Source organism: Macrobrachium nipponense, chromosome 36 (assembly GCF_015104395.2).
Source record: "Macrobrachium nipponense isolate FS-2020 chromosome 36, ASM1510439v2, whole genome shotgun sequence".
Lineage (NCBI taxonomy): Eukaryota > Metazoa > Arthropoda > Malacostraca > Decapoda > Palaemonidae > Macrobrachium > Macrobrachium nipponense.
Window position 1 is genome coordinate 64,904,845 of NC_087220.1, and position 20,401 is coordinate 64,925,245.

The 20,401-nt window shown below is 38.7% G+C and overlaps 1 protein-coding gene across 1 annotated transcript; it reads right to left on the reverse strand.

Moving 5' to 3' along the window:
* Window positions 1-7,988: 7,988 nt before the first annotated feature.
* On the reverse strand, window positions 7,989-18,175 carry LOC135203791 (uncharacterized). The gene is made up of 6 exons (XM_064233768.1): window positions 18,103-18,175; window positions 17,819-18,017; window positions 16,101-16,308; window positions 13,571-13,744; window positions 12,676-12,808; window positions 7,989-11,774 (listed from the first exon to the last, which is right to left on the reverse strand). The coding sequence occupies exons 1-6, from the start codon at window positions 18,117-18,119 to the stop codon at window positions 11,072-11,074; spliced, it is 1,434 nt and encodes a 477-aa protein (XP_064089838.1). The 5' UTR covers window positions 18,120-18,175; the 3' UTR covers window positions 7,989-11,071.
* Between the last annotated feature and the right edge of the window lie 2,226 nt (window positions 18,176-20,401).

Here is a 20,401-nt window from a genome sequence, read left to right on the forward strand (position 1 = left end):
CCGATATATTTTAACAATTTTACTGAAAGACTAAAAATGGCATTTTTTACTCTGAAATGGGTGAGGATAAACTTTAGACAGCTGTGGAATGCTGGGAAAATACGACATTGCTTTCCCAATGATAGCATTAGGATATTACAAGATCAAAAGGACTAAATCCTGTAGTATCGTTCGGTGCTAACCTTAAACTTCGAACACGACTGGGAAGAAAGGTTACCATTCGTTCTGTTAGCTTTAAGGTTAGCACCGAACGACACTACAGGATTTAGTCCTTTTGATCTTGTTTTCGGCCACACTGCTAAAGGTCCTTTGGAAATGTTAAAATGTAACTTAATGAATGAAGAAGGTAGTGGGGACCACATCACTAATCTAGAGTATTATAAAAACAGTTATAAGAGTTGCTTGGCAACTAACGAAGGAGAACGAGAGGGAGAGTCAAGGGGAAACGAAACTGAAACATGATCTTAGAGCGAAAGAGACTCCTCTCTGTGTTGGAGATAAAGTTTTAATATTAGTCCAGAAAGAAGGTCCCTCTTTATCGTATAAGTTCGAAGGTCCTTTTTCAGTTTTAGAGAAGAGGGGGAATCTTGAATTATTTAATAGATATGGGTAAACGTAGAGCAAAGTGGCTGAATGTAAATTTGCTCAAGAAATATAACTAACGCCCTATGCCTGTGTTGACGGTGTCCCAGAATGAAATTAGTTTTGAGAAAAACACAGAGGTGCTTAAGAATTTCGAAGTTTTTAATCAGGGTTTAGAAAAGGAGAAGGTGAGGGAAGTACATAATGTTTAACGTTTGATTAAATCTCTCCACAATGCCTTGTGATTCGGGATGATAAGCTGTGGAAGTTACGAGTTTGATACCTAACTCTTTCATTCTATCCTTGAAATATTTGGATACAAAATAACTACCATTATCACTATGTATAGTACGAGGTAGACCAAACTTAGAAAAATAATTTTACAATCGTTGAACTACGGTCCTCGCGTCACCGCTTCTTACGGGTACCGCCTCGGGATAGCAAGTTAGTCTATCAATGATTGTCAGCATATATATATTCCCTCCCTTACTTCTGGGCAAAGGTCCAACCATATCGATAACTACATTCTCAAAAGGTTCGCCTACCGAAGGAATATTACACAACGAAGCTCTGGGGATTACTTGATTCGGTTTCCCGGCAATTTGGCATTCATGACAGCTTAAAACATACCTCTTTACATCATTTTTCCTTTTAGGCCAAAAGTACGCCCTACTAATACACTTGAAAGTTTTATTTACTCCCAAATGGCCTTGCTCATCATGTGCCTTCAAAACTAGTTCACAAAGCTTCCTAGGAACCACTAATTGTTCGGTGATTTCCATTTTACTACCCGACTTACGTCGATCATAACTACACAAAACTTCGTTCTTTAAACAAAAAGTTGCCTTACACACATCATCGAGATCATCATCCAGCTCACACTCAAAAATTCGGGTTAGTCTCTCATCCTCTCTCTGCAACTTTACTAGCTCATCCTTATCCAAAATGTTAGAGCCTAATTCATCACTGTAACTAGTACTAGATACCGGTATATTTACTACGTTACTCTCGACAGCTACACCTTCCGTTTGGCTATCACTGTCAATGATAGTTAGGTCTCTCAGCCACACTCATGCCAAGATCAACCTCGCTACCTCACTCTCGTTCGAATCCACGAACTCTCTCTCGTTCGAATCCACGAACTCTCTCTCGTTCGAATCCACGAACTCTCTCTCGTTCGAATCCACGAACAAATTAGGACCATAGTCTACGTCTGTATCTAAACCCGACCTAGTTACTATCATTTCAGGCACTGGAATATCCCTCACAACAGGATTCACATTCTTGGATAAAGCCAAGTCATTACCGACAATGTTAACGCCATCGATGGGCAAACTGTCAACTACTGCAAGTTTCACTTCTCCTGACACTACCCGACTTTCTAAATTCAACTTCAACAAAGGTCAAAGAACGCAAGTGTTAGGAAATCCACCTAACATGACTTTCTTCCATATTGATTTCTGCCCTGTTCGGCACACACCCTCTCCTAATCAGTGAGACAGCAGCTACCGTGTCTCGAAGCAAGACCCCTTCTCTCGAACACATTCCTCCAAGAGAGGAAACTACGCCTTCCGACAGAAATTCACCAAAAATTTTCCTAGTTTCTCTCATCACATCATTCCTACTTGACGAAAGGTTAACTAGAGACACTGGTTTCTTACCGTCCTTCCTTTCCACTGCACAATTTCTCGCTAAATGCCTCTTGCTAAATGCCCTTTCCCATTTTATCTGAAACAAGTTGATTCTGAGCCACTTGATGCCACTTTACTCTTACAAACCTTAGACGTATGACCAGGTTTTCCGCATGTATAACAGGAATAGTCACTTCTACTCGCATTGCTATTACTAGGACTGAAACCTTTACTGCTTTGTACTCAACCAGACGAAGGATCATTTAGTTTCTTACTAATACTCAAATTATGAGTTAGACTATATTCGTCAGCTAGCCTAGTTGCTCCTGCAAAAGATACTTCTCGCCTATCCTCTATATAAAGTTTAATCTCAGGGGATACGTTATCTTTGAAGCTTTCTAACAACACTAAGTTCTTCAGACTATCAAAATCCTCAACTTCAGCAGAAGTTAACCAATCAAAAAACAGCCTTTCTAACTTCTAACCATATTCTACATACGTAATATTTTCATCCTTTCTCAAATTTCTAAATTTCTTACCGTATGCCTCCGGTACTAGCCTACACGTGCTAAGAACAGTTTCTTTCACGATATCATAATTATCACATTCCTCCTTAGACATGCAACTATATACAGTAAGCGCCCTACCACTCAAAACTGACTGTAAATATAAAGTCCACGTTTCTTTAGGAGAACCTACTCTTTCCATTAAGTTCTCAAAACACATGAAATATTTCGTTACATCTTCCTCATCAAACTTTGGTACTAATTTCAGCACTGCACTCATACCTAACGTATCGGCTTCGTTTTCGTTCTCGCCTGTCCGACTGTTATGAGTACTTTCTCTTAACCGAGCAATTTCCAACTCGTGCATACGTACTTTCTCTCACTCTTCCTGCTCATGCATACGGTCTCTCTCTCTTTCTTCCTGGTGCATTACCAACATTTCTCTCTTGCTGCATTTTCATTGCTTCTCTCGCTTGCTGCACTTCCCTCTCAGCCGCTCTTTCATCTCTCATACTTCTCTCTTTCTTTTCAACATACTCACGGAGATCATCCCCCTCTGGAACTAGGAGCTTACCTGACTCAATAAACTCTTTCGCCATCTCACTTATTCTGGCTCTTTCTATATTCTCCCAGTTTCAAACTGTTAGTGCTATTCTAAGCAAGGTCACCACAATGTTACGGCCTCAGAGAGGTCCGCTTCAGGTTCGATATTATGATAAACAAAATGAATTCAACACCAACAGTTGAAACTGGGGATACGAATATAGAAAGAAACACTAACACAACAAAGGTTTACTTACAAGCTCACTAACAAAGATAAATGCAGAATGGTGTCTCCTATTTTCATAAAAAAGGTAAAATCTTACACTGCATGAACTGGGGGAACAGTGAGGTAATGAAAGTACTTGCCGATCAGTTTTGAAACTCGAAACAATGGCTTCACATAAAGAGAATTGCGATTACAGACTTCTTCACTCCGTATTGCAGAAAATAATGTCTAATCATGATACTTGAAGGGGCAGGAACTCCAAGACCTCTAGCAGAACGTTTATTCTCTGAAGCCTCGCTCAATAACTCTGTCGTCCACTCCTGAAGAAGACTTGACCAGAATTCGACCAATTCTCTCTCAAGTGACTTTTCCTTTCTGATGCTTCATCCTTCTCTTATCTCACTCTGATTATCTCTGCTGCTGAGCTCTCACTGATAATCGGATCTGTGGCTCTTACTGATGATCTCTTACTCTGTGACTAACTGATGATCTCTTACTCTGTGACTAACTGATGATCTCTTACTCTGTGACTAACTGATGATCTCTTACTCTGTGACTAACTGATGATCTGCCTTCTCCTACTTCGTCCGTCGTATTTATATGGCATTCTGGGGGCGGGGCCTACAGCGAGCGTCACAGACTCCCAAGATTACCGGAACGATTTAGAAGTTTCTCGACGAAGTATTGCCTCTGAAGTCACGGAGTTTCTCATGTCACGTCGGCGCCTGTCAAGTTCCCCAATACTCCTGCCGATTCTAGAACCATCATGAGAACAGGCTCCTCCAACACATGCGAAAACCTCCGTGCGGCAGAACTTCTTGAAGATGCGTTTTTCTTTCCTTTCTTCCTTTGCTATACAGCAATTACCTTGACAGTTCTGTTAGTAAAAGTTCTAATGTAGGCTCATTTTAAACCTGTAACCCTTAGAATACTATGCCAGTCTACTTTTTTTTCCACCCTAACCCATCTAAGCCCAAAAGGTTTGTCCCATGCCTTTGACTATTGTCAATGGAAACTTGCCTATACTACCCAATGACAAAATAGTGATACTGATGGTGGATGAAACTCACGTACTTAATACCACATTTTCATTATAAAGGCAAAAATATTGTTGGTTCAGCCTTTGGCTATAGTGAAGCTGCAACATGTGCATTTTACTTCATGTTGAACAGGTAAAGTCTAAATTCACGTAAGTTGCACAAATTCCCAATTAAAGCATAAAAGCTGATGTTCTGCACTGCACACTGAAGAAAGTAATTATAGGCTTAAAAACAATGTTCACAGTGTTTTGCATTGTAACATCATAATGCTATCATTGGCAAAGCAATGTCGTATTTTCCCAGCAATCCACAGCAATCTTATAGTGTATCCTCACCCATTTCAGAATAACAAATGCCCTTTTTCGTGTATGTTTCAGTAAAATTGTTAAAATATATCAGGAATAATTGGCTTGGCCAGGAAGTTATAAATAAAACAATTAAGTTACTTCAGTTCTCCTTTGATGTCAATAATTTGGAAAAATAAATTCATTATGCACCAGTCAGCCCTTTGGAAAACTTCATGATATAGATGTTTACTCAATGAACATTCATATAAACTACCATTCAAAGCAATATCTGCCTACACCTTTGAGAAACAAAATGTTCATTTAGTTTTACAAATATCCAATGAATATATCGTTCAAGCTTTACTAACTATTGACAAAAATTCACTTCCCTTTTGTTCCGGATGCAATTATCAAAATTTTAAATTTGGTCGACATCATGAATTTAAAAGTTAAAATGTCAAAGGGTAAATAATAGATAAGCTGCTCAATAAGTAATGAAGGTAATAGTACACAAAAACTTAGAAAAATTAACTTTGGGTTTCTACTAACGTTTCATTGAATCATTGTTGTAAAAGAAAATAACTATTGTAGCCAAAGAGAGTTAAAAGATTTAAATACCAAGAATTATTTCATTCACATAGTAGAAAGAACCATGTTTTTTAGTGATGTAAACCTATGCACTGCTGTTTATTCTTTGATAGACACTGTATTGTAACTAAAACTGTTTTGGTTCAGCCTTTTATATTAATCTTATAATTTGTGTTTCGAGTAAGTATTATTTGGTGTACACTAATTAGTGTAGACGAGAAAAATAAGTAAATTGATAGATTTTGGCGAGGGTTTGTTTACATTTCTTTCGTCTGGCAGCGTAGTCAATGCTAGTAGCTCGGGCTACGCTCGGACCACCCTTGCTTACGTCACAAAACATCGAACAGGCCTTCTATCTCGGTGGTCTTGCAAAACCACATCATTTATCTCCCTAGGAAGTTTGTCTGAACCAAAAGCTGCCTTATATCACGGTGCATGTGCAGTAGGATAGGCGCATGCGTAGTAGGGTTCGGCGTCGTAATCAGGGTCGCCGTTTTGAGGAATTTCGTCTATTAGTGTGGCTTTCTGGTGAGATATGGCACCCTCCGTGGCTTTTCCGACCACAGGCCACGGCACTGAATAATAAAATTCTTCACTTTGCCTTTTTGTATGTTTTATTATGAAAATAAAGCTATAAAACATATCCTGCTTTCTTAAACAAATTAATCTTATTGAAATCCTTTGTCTTGGTCAAAAATACTTTAAGCTAGTGACGTGTAGTTTTCTAACATCACGGAAAATCATTCTACGTCGGAAAATACGCATTCTAACCATTAAAACATAAATAACGTAAAAAAATCAGATGAACTGCATATGGTAACACTGCTAAAAGCCAATGTTGTGAAGAAAAAACGGCATCATTGAGACTCGTAATAGCAGTACTAATAAAAGGATTTCGGCTATGTAACTGCTCCATTATCGGTTTATTTCAGCTCTTATTTCGTGTTTTTAATGTCAAATAAGAGGAAATAACACAATAACTCGGTAAAACCTTCCCCCAAAGTGTTTCACCCCTCCCAAAACCCCGTACTCCCATCGGTCCCTCTTACCGTAGAATAGAGTTCAAAGGTAAATTACAGGTTAATTACTGCCGGCCGAAAAAATATTACTTTACATTCTTGTTCAGGAGGTAAAACTGTATAGAAAAACGTCAACTGGCACAGTCTAGTTCGCCGCGGTATAAGGGCTTAGATCTATAACGCACCTCAGACCTGAACGATATTCACAGATACTTACGATAGGATATACGTCAATAAATAGGAGTTGGGTCTTGTGATCTAATCGTTTTTAACCAGTAGCAATCTCCATCATAAGTATACTTTTCTTAGCCCATAAGTAAATAATTTCCCAAATTTTGGTCCTTCAAATGAAAGATATTGCTCCAGATCACAATAATGCAATTTACACGAATCTGTAATAGCCAGTGTCTCGTAGACATTAGGGCAACACTAGCGAACCCAAGACACCACCAACCGACTGACGTTCCAGGACACCTGAAGAATTCTAACCGGCACTGGCTTCCAGCTAGAGCTTACCTGTTAATCCAGTATTTTTTTTTTTCGACACGTAAGTGACCACGTCAAGCAACTGGCCAATAGGAACAAGGTTAAAGAAACATGCTTGAATATGTTTGGCCACTCGAAGAGATCGTTGTGACCAATGGTCTTCGAGAGTGTCAAAAGGACTGCGATAATTTGCAGGTAGTCTCAAGTCCAGGCAGTGAATTGTGGTTTTCATAGCAATAAATAAAATTTTTAAAAAAATAACGGTTTCCATCCAATTTTTCTGGATTCATTCGTAATGGGAAAGGTGAAGAAATAATAAAGAATATAAAAGGGAAAAAAATCACCATAGGAAGGAACAAGACGAAGAATACGGAGAGCAAGGAGAGGCAAAAATGATTAAAATAGGAAATGGGAGAGGAATGAGGTATGAGAAAGAGAGAAAAGGCCTAGATCTAGTTTTGATGGTAAGAACTACTGGACCTTGGAGCGCAAAAATTGCATTTAAATTTGTTCCATGATGCTAGTGGTACTAAATCCACTGCTACCACCACTGCAATACTGTCATGATAGTGACTATCACTATTACAGTTAATAGCTTTGCCCTTATAGGTGTGTTCTCTTCCGTCTTCTATATTACAGTTGCTAGTTTTATTGTTACCGCTATATTTTTTATTCCATTCTCTTCTATTCCAGTTTATTTCTTGTAGCCATTATCATTCTGGAAAGAAAAGTTTGTTTTGTTTCAGAGTAGTAGTTAGAATCTTTTGACAGCAGTTTTAATCTGATCAAATTACATGCATATTTTCAGTTTTTTTTCCGACAAACTTCCAAATGTACAAACCTTGGCAAGCGCGTATTCCTACACTGGTGGTTTGCTTCCAGGGACACCAACAGGATTTGAAAGATTTACTTTGCATCCTTACTGCCAGCAGGAGAACTGTATTTCTACACCTCAACATTTGTTAGGTCAACAAAGGCTGTTTATAATTACGTACTTGGTGAAAACAAAGCATACGTATTACCCTTCAACTTACATCCCACCATCAGGCGTTTTCTGAATGTTGAATGACTAGACAAACAGGTTTTTCCACATTTAATTCAATTTCACATACAACTTAAAGGAGCTTTTTACAGGATTGATGAAATTGCACATACCTCCCTAGCTTGACTTGAAGCACATGAAAAGCAGCACATAAAATTACAAAAAAAAGGAGAAGACATTATTTCCAAAGAGTGCTGCTACGCAGTACAACATTCTTGTCCTGTAGTTTCAGAGCGGTTCCTGGTACAACAGACAGACTTCGATCTCAAAATGAGGCTACTTTCTTCGAGTTACTTTCACGGAGACTAATAATGTTCTAAGTAGCAACAATTTCAAGCTTGGGAGATATTTTTTTAATGATGTAGTTTTAATCATTCCAATCAACTGGGAGCTGCAACTACAAAATGTTTGCAATGGAGCGGCCCGAGTTGATAAGACTGTATGAAGTAATGGATTATTACTGTTTACATAAAATCTGAATATAGTATTTCTGCTTTTCATTCACTTCCTGGACTTCATTCACACTTATAAAATACAAAAATCTTTTAAATTTCCCTTATATAAATTCAACATGATACTGGCCATTTGTTTTCCAGTAGGCTTCACTTTGCACCAGAGCTTTGTCAACTACTATTTCTAATAGTGGTCACTGGCATTTTTAACACTCAAGGCTATTTGTCAGGAAAATAGCATGAAACAAAACAGCTAAAGTACAACAACTGAATGAGGCTCACTTTATCAATGGCATTGTATTATTATCATTTTTTTTTTTTACTACAGCTGGGGGTCACCTGGTCTAAAGTTGTATAAACAATGGTACTGTGTGATATACTGCATACAAAATTAGGTCTCTCTTCTTTCGCGCTGATTAAGTAGTTTACAAACACTGACTATTTGCTTCCATCTTTTTCAGAGCTCTGGACTCCCGTCAGAGAAATTTGTGACATTCATGAAGTTCTCAAAAGCCTTCAGTACCATGAATAATGCTTCAACTGCTTCCACAAACGAAAGTCACAGGGTTGAATATTCATCTGGAATTCCAGCCAAGAATTAATGCGTTTGAAAGAGTAATGGAATACAGGCATATATGTTATACAATTCTGAACAGTGCCGTATAATTTGGCCTTTCTGTTGCAGCAATGATGTACTTCCTAGAGTAAGATTTTGGGATGGGATACACTATACAATAATCCTTTATGCATATTTCAATCAACAACATACATGACCTACTTTCACTTATCGCTTTTCATAAATTGGGAGCTGGACCTTGAATAGAAAGTGGAAGGTTTCTTAACACGAGCAGGAAGACTTGAGTGAGCGACCTTTCGGGAAGGTGGAACTGACTTTTTAAGTTAAAAGATTTGCTTTTAGTGTCCTATCTTGAATTCCTTAAACTGAAGATAATGTCTTGTTATGTAAAGTATTTTCAAAACTATACGTTCCACTGTTATGCTACAATCTTTCATCTGGATCTGACGCATATATGTAAAGTATTTTACTGCACATCAAATCCCAAGAAAACATACGTATTCCGTTAATCCCATTATGGAATAAAGTTCAAAATGAAATCCTAGAAACCATACTTGGCTACTTCCTTCATCAAATTCAGAAATAAAATCCTAAGACTTAATGGAAAATAAATAAAATCCTAGTGCAATAAAATTTACATTGAAAGCCTCACATTCAAAATATACTTGTCTACCTGCAGAGGGGGGTAAGCTATTGGGGGTATTATGCAAATGTGCAAAATTTGTGAAATGTGAAAGCTTCATCTTAATTGTACACTTTTACAGTTTCGGGAAACTCCATGTATTAAGGGGGCCTTATCATTTATAAATTTGGACGGTATACAACACTTTTCGTTGAACTTGGTGGTCCAGCTTAAGTTGGGACAGGAAGCCTGAGACATACAGCAAGTCGTGAATGGGTACACTCGGTTGTCAAAAAGTTCAATTTGTATTACTGAATACTAAAACACTCATTAATGGATACCCAATAATGGACTAGTTATCTGATGGGCGTGGCATTCCTTTGTTTTACTTTCTGACGATCATAGCACTGCATTGCATTTAATATTTCCTAAATTAAATTTGATATACATACAATGAGCTAATTTAGTCAAGTTGGACTGGGTGGTTTGGTAAATAATCTTCAATTTCAAGGTTATGAAATTAGGCTTTTGTAATTACAGGCAGTCCCCGGCTTACAATGGGTTCGGCTTACGACGTTCCGTGGTTATGACGCTTTTCAATCATATTCATCAGAAATGATTTCCAGGTATGTGTGCATCTTCCAGTGTTATAATGCTTTCGATGCCGATCTGCCGACAGAAATATGACTCCAAAAATGCAAAATAATCAATATTTGAAGGGTTTTTTTTGATGAAAAATGCAATAAACATGCAGTTTGCATAATTTTAATACACCCAAAGCATTAAAAGTAAGGTTTTCTTAAGATTTTTGACGATTTTCCGGCTTACAACGCATCACAAGAACGGAAACCCATCGTAAGCCGGGGACTGCCTGTAATTACCCAGAAGGCTTAGTATACCTCTTGAGTATACTTTCAAATTTGGCTACTGTATTCATCAGTCGACTGGAATTCCAATCCTAGGCCATATTTATTATTATTCTACACTGCAAGACACAGTACTGCCTCGAATTCACACATGCGTAATTCTCCTGACGGAAGCAGAAAGCATTGGTCATGACTACGCCTAATTCATTCAGTCATCTCAATTAGAAAACTTTTTTGGTTTTTAAAAAAGTATATTAAATTGTGGCAGCTCACGCCCAAATGGCTCTCTCGAGTATAAAAACAAATTGACTAAGATTTCATGAAGCCTATGTTATGTAAGTAAGTAAGAAGTCCACCAGATTCGTATAAATATTTCTCAGCCTATTGTCCTTCTTATCATGGAAGACGTTTCCATAGAAAAGTAAAGCAACAGCCACTTACCTACGGGAGGAATCTTTCAAGTGATATCATATTTTCCCTAATAAACATCTTTTCAAAATCAGGATTAATATCCTGTTCAAAATGACGGGTTAATTTCACAATTCTTGACTACGAAGGCAGAATAGACACCATGAAGGCGGCATAGCTGTGTCACAGTCTACTTTCAGACAGACGCTTCCTCTATCACTGTAATACTGCGGAAATTCCCCGACAACAGAGTAGTAGGTCTCTGCGCGCCCGCGATTGGGGGCGGCTGATGCTCCTGAGTCGAAGTGGCGCCACACATTACACCACCCCCCGCACCCACCCGCGCCACTACACCACCAGCCGCGCCCGAACCTCCTCCTCCTCCTCCTCCTGCTCCTCCTCCTCCTCCACCACCACCCACGGAAGAAGAAGAAGCAGCCGCCCTTTCGGGCTTCCTCGGCGACGAGGCATCTTTGCAGTTGGCAGCGGATGAAGACGACTGCCTCGTCAGTGACAGCAGGCGTCTCTTGCCCCGTCTGTCGAGGATGTAAGGAACTGACGAGATGTCGTTATGTTTGAGGTTGTTCTCGTACTCGCTCATCATGAGATAGTTCTCGACCTTGTCGCAGGAGGTGATGCAGTCGCCCAGGTACTCGAGCTCCTCGAAGAGGTGGTCCGGGAGGTCCATGTCGGCGATGCCTTCCTCAGATATGCAGGTGAGCTCCGGCTTGCTCCGGGGCTCCTGGGGGTCGAAGGTGAAGGACCGCTGCTGCAAGACGGCCAGGGACGGAGCGTGTCCTTTAGGGTTGTCTAAAGTGAGGTGGGCCAGGGAGTCGCGGCGGCGTCCCTCCGGGCAAGAGGGCTTCCCGCAGGTGTGAGACTCCGAAGTCTCGTGGTTCCTGTGGAAATGATGACAGTGACTGAGTATAATAACACACAAAGGCTAATCATTTGACTATATATACCCCTATCAAATACTACTGTTATCATTACAGATTACAGTAACGTGACCACCCAAGTCCCACTTCTAGACTCATTGGGCAAATGCGACTTTTTTTCTTTTTAAATGATTTGAAGATTATTGCAAGGACAAAGTTGAAGAGGTCGAAGAGTTGTAGGCGGAAAGACAACAAAATAGAAGGCTACAGTGTGTCACGGAGAACAATTTTACCTTAAGTGGTAACACCCCCAAGGAACTCCACTTGACAAAAATACCCAAGGGATGACTAAATGACTTATTCAAGAAATTAAAAATCTTGTCTGATAACTGCAGCGGATTATCACTGCAATGCGTGACAAAACAAGAGTTAGTAGTCTCCAGCAAATCACTTCTGTTTCTGACCCAAGACTGAGCACTTAAATGCCGCTCTGTAATATGAGCTGTGCAGACTAAGCAAAATCACAGCAGGGTCACAAGGTTAGAGGGGCATACACAGCATCCTGTCTTTTTTATTGGTAACTATAAGGTGTTTACACAAGGTGGTCAGTACCCTGAGGGCATCTGTCAGTGTCAACTGATCCACAAGGTGGTCAGTACCCTGAGGGCATCTGTCAGTGCCAACTGATCCACAAGTGTGAGAACATTGGCGTTTAAAGTCAACAAGAAATATAAAATGTAGAAAATGAGTTTATGGCAGCACTATTTTGTCAAAGTAATTCAAACTACTTTTTCTCAGAAAAATGTTCTACACATGTCCTAGGAAATGTATTGCCTTGCGTTAATTTATTCTTATATTCACTTATATTTTGATCCACTTTCTCATATAATAACTGAGTTAAAATAAAAAAAAAATGACTTACTTATGACTATTCTTCTGCTTAGCAACGTTTCTTCGATGTATGTCGATGAGAAAGATTGTCATGGATCCAAAAATCACGAAAGTCGATGAAAAATAATAACCGGCTTTGTCTCCATAGCCAATGTTGATGTACCCTGAAAAATGGTGCGAAACTCAGACCTATGAAATGTTCCTTTGGCGATGATTTTGACAGCTACTGTACTCTGTACTCTTTGGGAATTTATTGCTGTAATAAACAGGAGGTAATATGAAATGAGCACTTATGTAAGTTAGTGCAACATCAATTTTACAATTACTGTAATATAACAAGGAAATATTACATGACCATGTAAGTTTGGTTCTGTAGCTACTTAGTAATCTGCTGAAGATTCAATTTAATTACAAAATTGGAAATAAAGTGAAATACAATTTAAACAAATTTGGCTACTTGAATTTAATAGTACACTTTAATTAAGGAACTCGGAAGGGATGAATTAAACATAATGCTACCTTGTAAAAGGTACCAAAATTGCATAATTATATATAACCCTGTGAGTTGCTGGCAACATTTTATCAAAATGCAAACCTTTCTGTTCCTCAAGTGATGAACACTGCTCAAAACCCTAATCATTATTAGCTTTCTTAAGCAACATCTTTAATTTACACGATAAATTTAGGTTGAAAATCAGCTACACAATATTCAGTACTGTGGCAATTACAGGATAAATTATTTACAAAATGACACTAATATACAACACCAACAAAATGTTTATCATTCTAAAGCAGTCAATTAATTGCTAAGTAAATTAGGATCACAATCAACCTATTATGTTTCTGTTGAAACATACTTATGATCATTAGCCACACAGGTAACCCCACGAATAATTTACCTGTCAAACCGTACTGACTAGACTCACCTGTGATGGGCACACCAATGGCCGTGGGAATCGCTTGGGAACACTGCACGAAGCCCCAGGTACGGGCGAAGTTCCGGGCACGGACTTTTTCGTACGTGTACATCTTCAGGGAGTAATGAAACCCACCACAGAAGATTCCGTACAGCCAGGCGAACATCACGTAACCATGGTAACCTGCGAACGAATGAAGTGGGATTGTTTGTATTGCGTAACCTTGGTAACTGGGAAGAAATATTATAAAGTATATTCACATCGTTACCATGGTAACCTGTGAATTAATGAAATCCGATAACTTACAGTTCGTAACCATGGTAACCTGCGAATGAATGAAGTGGGATTGTTTACATTGTGTAACCATGGTAACTGGGAACAAATATAATAGGGTATTTCGCATTGTGTTACCATGGTAACCTGTGAATGAATGAAATCGGATAGCTTACAATGCGTAACCATGGTAGCTTGCGAACGAATGAAGTGGGACTGTTTACAGTGCGTAACCATGGTAACGTGTTAACAAATGAAATATGGTTGTTTACATAACGTATCCATGATAACCAGTGGACGAATGAAGAGGGATTGTTTACATCGTGTAACCATGGTAACTGGGAAAAGATATAATATGGTATTTCACATCGCATTGCCATGGTAACCTGAGAACGCGTTTAACGGGTTATTTTACATCACATAAACATGGTAACCTACGACCAAATAAAATTTGATATTCTACATAGTCCATAGCTCTGATATGGATGGAAAATGTGGAGAAATTAACCAAAGAAACATTGTTCATCATGGTGAAGATATTGTCATCTCAAATCATGAATGTTTCATGGGAAAACCAAGAGAGAGAGAGAGAGAGAGAGAGAGAGAGAGAGAGAGAGCTTTCCACAGGATTTTGAAGTTCATTCCTAAACAATAGTGGAATATACCACAAAACTCTAGCGTGATATTATTGTACTATCTTTCTCATCTTATTATCTTGGAATGTAACGGTATCATGTATGCTGTAACATATATAACAGATTTATACTTCATGTATCCTATGTAATGCTAGACAAAGTTGAACGGCAGTAATTAATGCTATACAATTACAGTAGTTAATGGAATACAGCAACGCAGTACAAAACTACAGTAATACAATACTGTCTTTTGGGGACAATAATATTACTTACTTTTGGGACAATAATATTAAAACAGCAGAATCAGAATCATTGTTAAATTCAAAGTGGAAATCGTGATCTCATCTGCTCCCCCCCCCCACCCCCAACCCCCCCAAAATACGCTCCTCCTAAATCAACCAATCTCCCCCCCCCCCCCCCCCCACCCCCCTCCTCTCTCTCCGTCTCTCTCTCTCTCTCTTTCCACATTCATCAGACTGGCCGACAGGCAGAGGACCACTTGAAGCCGAAAATGCGCGAATTGAAAGCCCATCCTCTCCTGTCCCATAAAGCAGTCGGGGAGAGAGAGAGAGAGAGAGAGAGAGAGAGAGAGAGAGAGAGAGAGGGAGAGGAGAGAGAGAGAGGAGAGAGAGAGAGAGAGAGATTAAGCATCTCATAAGATATGGGATTTCCTTTCCTTCTAATTTCATTTTGAGTTCTTTCTTACCATTTCTAAAAGAATTCGGGCAGTTTTTGGTGGCGGGGGGGGGGGGGGGGGGGGGGGGGGGGGGGGGGGGGGGGGGGGGGGGGGGGGGGGTGGGGGGGGGGGGGGGGGGGGGGGGGGGGGGGGGGGGGGGGGGGGGGGGGGGGGGGGGGGGGGGGGGGGGGGTGGGGGGGGGGGGGGGGGGGGGGGCGCGCGCCGGTGTTGTGGGTCTTTTTCTTTTCCGATGTCACGGATGGAGAGAGAGAGAGAGAGAGAGATTTTGGGGCTTAACTTCACAATACTTAATAGGAAACCATTCGTAATGGTTTTTCTATTCTCATGAGATAATCATTAGTCTTTAAAAAAGTTGTATAAATTCCTACAGACTTCTATTTTTTCTATATCTACATGAGAAGAAGACTTCCTATATAATTTACTTCTTCTATAAACTCCAATTGAAGCGCTTCCTGTAGGCCTACAAGTAGAAAGTAAAAAGCACTAAAGATTATCGCTCTTACAATACACATCTTCTTCCACCTTTTTCTATATCTACCAGAAAAGAAGACATCCTATAAAATTTACTTCTATACACTCCAATTGAAGCTTCTTCTATAGCCCTATAAGAAAACCGTACAGTCTATTACGTCTTCAAACTCAAATTAAAGCTTGTTCTATAGGCCTATATGAAAATAAGGCAACCCTTAAACATACCGTTACTTCTGCATACTCCAACTGAAGCGTTTTCTATAGGCCTACAAGAAAAGTTAACCTATAAGAAGAGAGAGCAAGCTTTAAACACTCCATTACTTCTGCAAATTCCGGCTGAAGATGTTTCTATAGGCCTATAAGACAGCAAGCCTTTAAAGAACCCGTCTCTTGAAATGCACGTAGCTGCTGCTTCTGTAAAAGACCTACAAGTGAGGAAATCCCCCTCAGCCTTTTTCCTCACCTTCTACAGCGGTGAAGGCGAGGGTAGCCACGCCACAGAGGAACATGGACGCCTGGCAGAGGTACTGGCGCCCTACCCGGCACTCTGTGTTCTTCTGCACCACGACGAAGCCGAAGGCGCAGCAGCCGATGACCCAGCCGACGCCCAGGTACGTCTGCAGGAGGAGGACGGACGAATCTTCGAGGCCCTCTTCTTCGGCTTGGTGTGCCTGAAGGGGGTGGAGAAAAACACGGTGAGAGAGAGAGAGAGAGAGAGAGAGAGATAGAGCGAGAGAGAGAGAGAGAGAGAGAGAGAGAGAGCGTTTGGTTTCGGTACCAGAAGATAGAGCGACGCTTGGTAACTCCTGAGAGCTTCAGTAGTGCTATTTTACATCGAAAATGGCTAAATTTGGTGCCAATCTTTGTACCGTATTGTTGATATCATTAAATATTCAAAACATACTCGTATTATTATCACAAAGAAAAACAATTCAATTACAAGACTAAAAACATGGAGCTCTTCAAAACAATTAGTACTAATTACATTCAATCTAAAAGACGATAGACTAAAAGAGAAGTTATGAACTGAATTTATTAACTTCAGCAGCCATCCAATTGAGAGAGAGAGAGAGAGAGAGAGAGAGGGATTAACCATTCAAGCATGTCACATGCGAATACTAGAAGAGTCGACAATATAGCGAAGGCATTTTTCTCCCAAAATAAAATCATACGAGACTTACGTCTCTCTCTCTCTCTCTCTCTCTCCTGCCTCAAAAGGGCCGAAGAGGAGATTTAGCGGAGGACATCTATTGCCTAAACAGATCTGGAACACGACTGCGAGTTTTCGCCAAATTTATAGCCGGCGAAACAAGATGCAACTTTGGCACAAGACGGCCCTAAACTATGGCTCTCACCAAAACAAGACGAGGATGTTTTCAGACTTATGAGCTACGTTAAAAATGTTTTTTTTTTTTTTTTTTTTTTTTTTTTTTTTTTTTTTTTTTTTTTTGTCGGGTTATTGATGTCTTGTGCTCGATAAAGATTCATTTTTTAAAAAGACCTATAAGTTAGGTTTTGTTTGAGTTAGGTTTCTTGCGTTTAGACCAATGTATGCTCTTGGTTTTAACAGATACAGCTTAATATTTTTTTAAGCATTCGAATTTAAACAATAAATATACTATCATAACACCAGTCTTCTTTGTATTAAACAATTTAAAACGTTTGAATTCCAATTATGGAAAAATTTCATATATGCAAATCCACAAGCACTCAAAATAGACCTATGATGACGTCTAAGCTAATACGTCATAGGTCTAGACTAAAACCTCTCATCTAAACGTGATTTTACAAGTTGTATTGAGGATTTAAAAGCTCCAAAATGACCTTTTCTTATCAACATAAATGACCTACGAAACTGCAATCATATAAAGTCACTCATAGCCGCCATGGACCGACGAGTACTAGGGCTAGGCTAACTCGTCATAAGTCTAGACTAGACCAAGCCTCAAAACCAAACGCTATTTTCCAACTTTTATTAATGATTTAAAAACATGAAATGACATTTTCTTATAAACATTACAAAATAGGACACAAATCGTAACGAATCGCTCACAGACGGCACGAAAATCACGCATGAAGACAATCTCTCATCGCGCCAAACGCGCGAAAACAAAGGCCAACCGACACTAGATAGACTGACGCGTCAACAAAACTCAAAAGAAGCCCCGCCGACTATCTCACCAAATAAATAATAGGAGTGGTAATGCCGAAGGAGGAGAGTCCTATGGACACCAGGAGGATTTGTACTGTCCTGCTCCTGAGGGTGGTGAGGTCGAAGAAGGGCGGCTTGTCGTCTTGGCGGTTCTTCTCCTTCACTTTGCGCTTCTGGTTCTTCAGGTGCAAGATGGCGCGGCGCTGCGGGTGGTACAGAGACGCCGATCTGCCAAAAGAAAGTGGGAAGGTTACATAGAAATTGAGAGAGAGAGAGAGAGAGAGAGAGAGAGAGAGAGAGAGAGACTCCTCACCTGTAGAATGTCCCCATCAGGAAAGTGAGAAAGATCACGCCCGTGACCGCTTGTAGGCCCAGCCTCCATCCCACGGAGCTGGAAGAATAAGAAGAGACAATTATTATTATTATTATTATTATTATTATTATTATTATTATTATTATTATTATTATTATTGGTTTTCTTAAGTAAACAACAACAGTATTATTATTATTATTATTGTTAGTTTTCTAAAATAAACAACATTTATTATTATTAATTATTATTATTATTATTATTATTATTATTATTATTATTATTATTATTATTATTAGTTTTCTAAAATAAACAACAACATTTATTATATTATTATTATTATTATTATTATTATTATTATTATTATCATTATCATTATTTTCTTAAGTAAACCACAACAACATTATCATTATTATTATTATTATTATTATTATTATTAGTATTATTATTATTATTATTATTATTATTATTATTATTATTATTATTGTTATTGCGTAAACACAAGGATGTATAAGTGCTTGATTTTGCTTGGTCTTCGAGATAGTATAATAATAATAATAATAATAATAATAATAATAATAATAATAATAATTAATAATAATAATAATAATAAAATAATAATAATTGTTTTTTTTGAAACCCGGATATAAAAAGGAACATTTTCCGTCTCTCTATCGATTACATTAATAACATTATTAATATTAATAATACAAACATTAGCATAACTACTGTAATTACTAGGGTCGTTTTTATGGCTTTGCTGTTGTTATTGTTTTTTTTTTTTTGTTACTCTGACAAAGACAACAATATATCTTAATAATCTTAGGGTGGTAAAAGGATCCCATGCTCATTCTCTCTCTCTCTCTCTCTCTCTCTCTCTCTCTCTCTCTATATCTCTCTCTCTCTCTCCTCTCTCTCTCAATTCCACCCACCCGTAAATAAAGCCCCAAACATAATCACAAAATCGAATCGGCATAATAGACTTTTTAATGGAAATTGTAATTAATACGAGACATGCGAATATGTTAATTAATTGCGTCAAAAGCATTACACGTAATTGGGAATCAAATAACGATCTCCTGTTGTTGTTGGGGCCGGGGGGGGGGGGGGGGGGGGGGGGGGGGGGGGGGGGGGTGGGGGGGGGGGGGGGGGAGCAGATGGAGGAGGAGTGGAAGGGAAGGGAGGGGAGGTAAGTTTCACGAGTAATTGCGGGTAATCGCTTAGGGATATACTGCACGGGATTACAGCAATTACATAGGGAATTGTCACGAATGGTAATTTCAGAGCTGAGAGAGAGAGAGAGAGAGAGAGAGAGAGAGAGAGAGAGAGAGTGAGAGAGAGAGAGAGAGAGAGCAATTTTCAGTTACGTCTCATAAGCCTTTAAAGTTAAGCTGCCACAATCTTCATGCAAGGAATAAGTGGAAATAACTTTATGCGTAATTAATGTCTGCAGGTAAGCAGTAATTACAGGTGTTCTATACTGAATTGTCAAAGATTAATTAACACTAATGACGCTGGAATTCTTGATCATTTCAACATTTTGCAAAGTTTACAATTCAACTACCATTTTTCAGTAGGGGAATTCCAGCTTAAAATCACCTAATAAACCCAACTGTAAACGATACGCTTTAAAAGCCGTACTTTCCTGATTTCAAATCTACGTAATCTATTTAAATCAGGGTAAAAATTGATATATTTTTTGTACCTACAAAATTCACATTTACACCATCATTCGGAAGCGCGAATTCCAATAAGAAATATATAATTAATCTTAAATAAAAACAGATTTTACATTTTGGTCTAATTTACGAGACTTGGGATCTGCTTCCCAGTTACAGAAATAAAATAAACTGAATTCCATTATATTTAAAAACTACTTCCCATTTTCTTTAAAAACAGCTTCCTATTTTCTTTAAAAACCGCTTCCCATTTTCTTTGAAAACTGCTTCCTATTTTCTTTAAAAACCGCTTACTAAATTTCTTTTAAAACTGCTTCCATTTTCTTTAAAAACTGCTTCCATTTTCCTTAAAAAACTGCTTCCCTCTTTAAAATGCTTCTTATTTTCTGTAAAAACTGTTCCCATTTTCTTAAAAAACTGCGTCCATTTTCTTTAAAAAATGCTTCCCATTTCTTTAAAAACTGCTTCTTATTTTCTTGTGTAAAAACTGTTCTTCCCATTTTCTTTAAAAACTGCGTCCCCATTTTGCTTTAAAAAACTGCTTCCGCATTTGCTTAAAAAAATTGCTTCCTGTTTTCTTTAAAAGAAACTGCTTCCTATTTTTAAACTGTTTCCATTTTCTT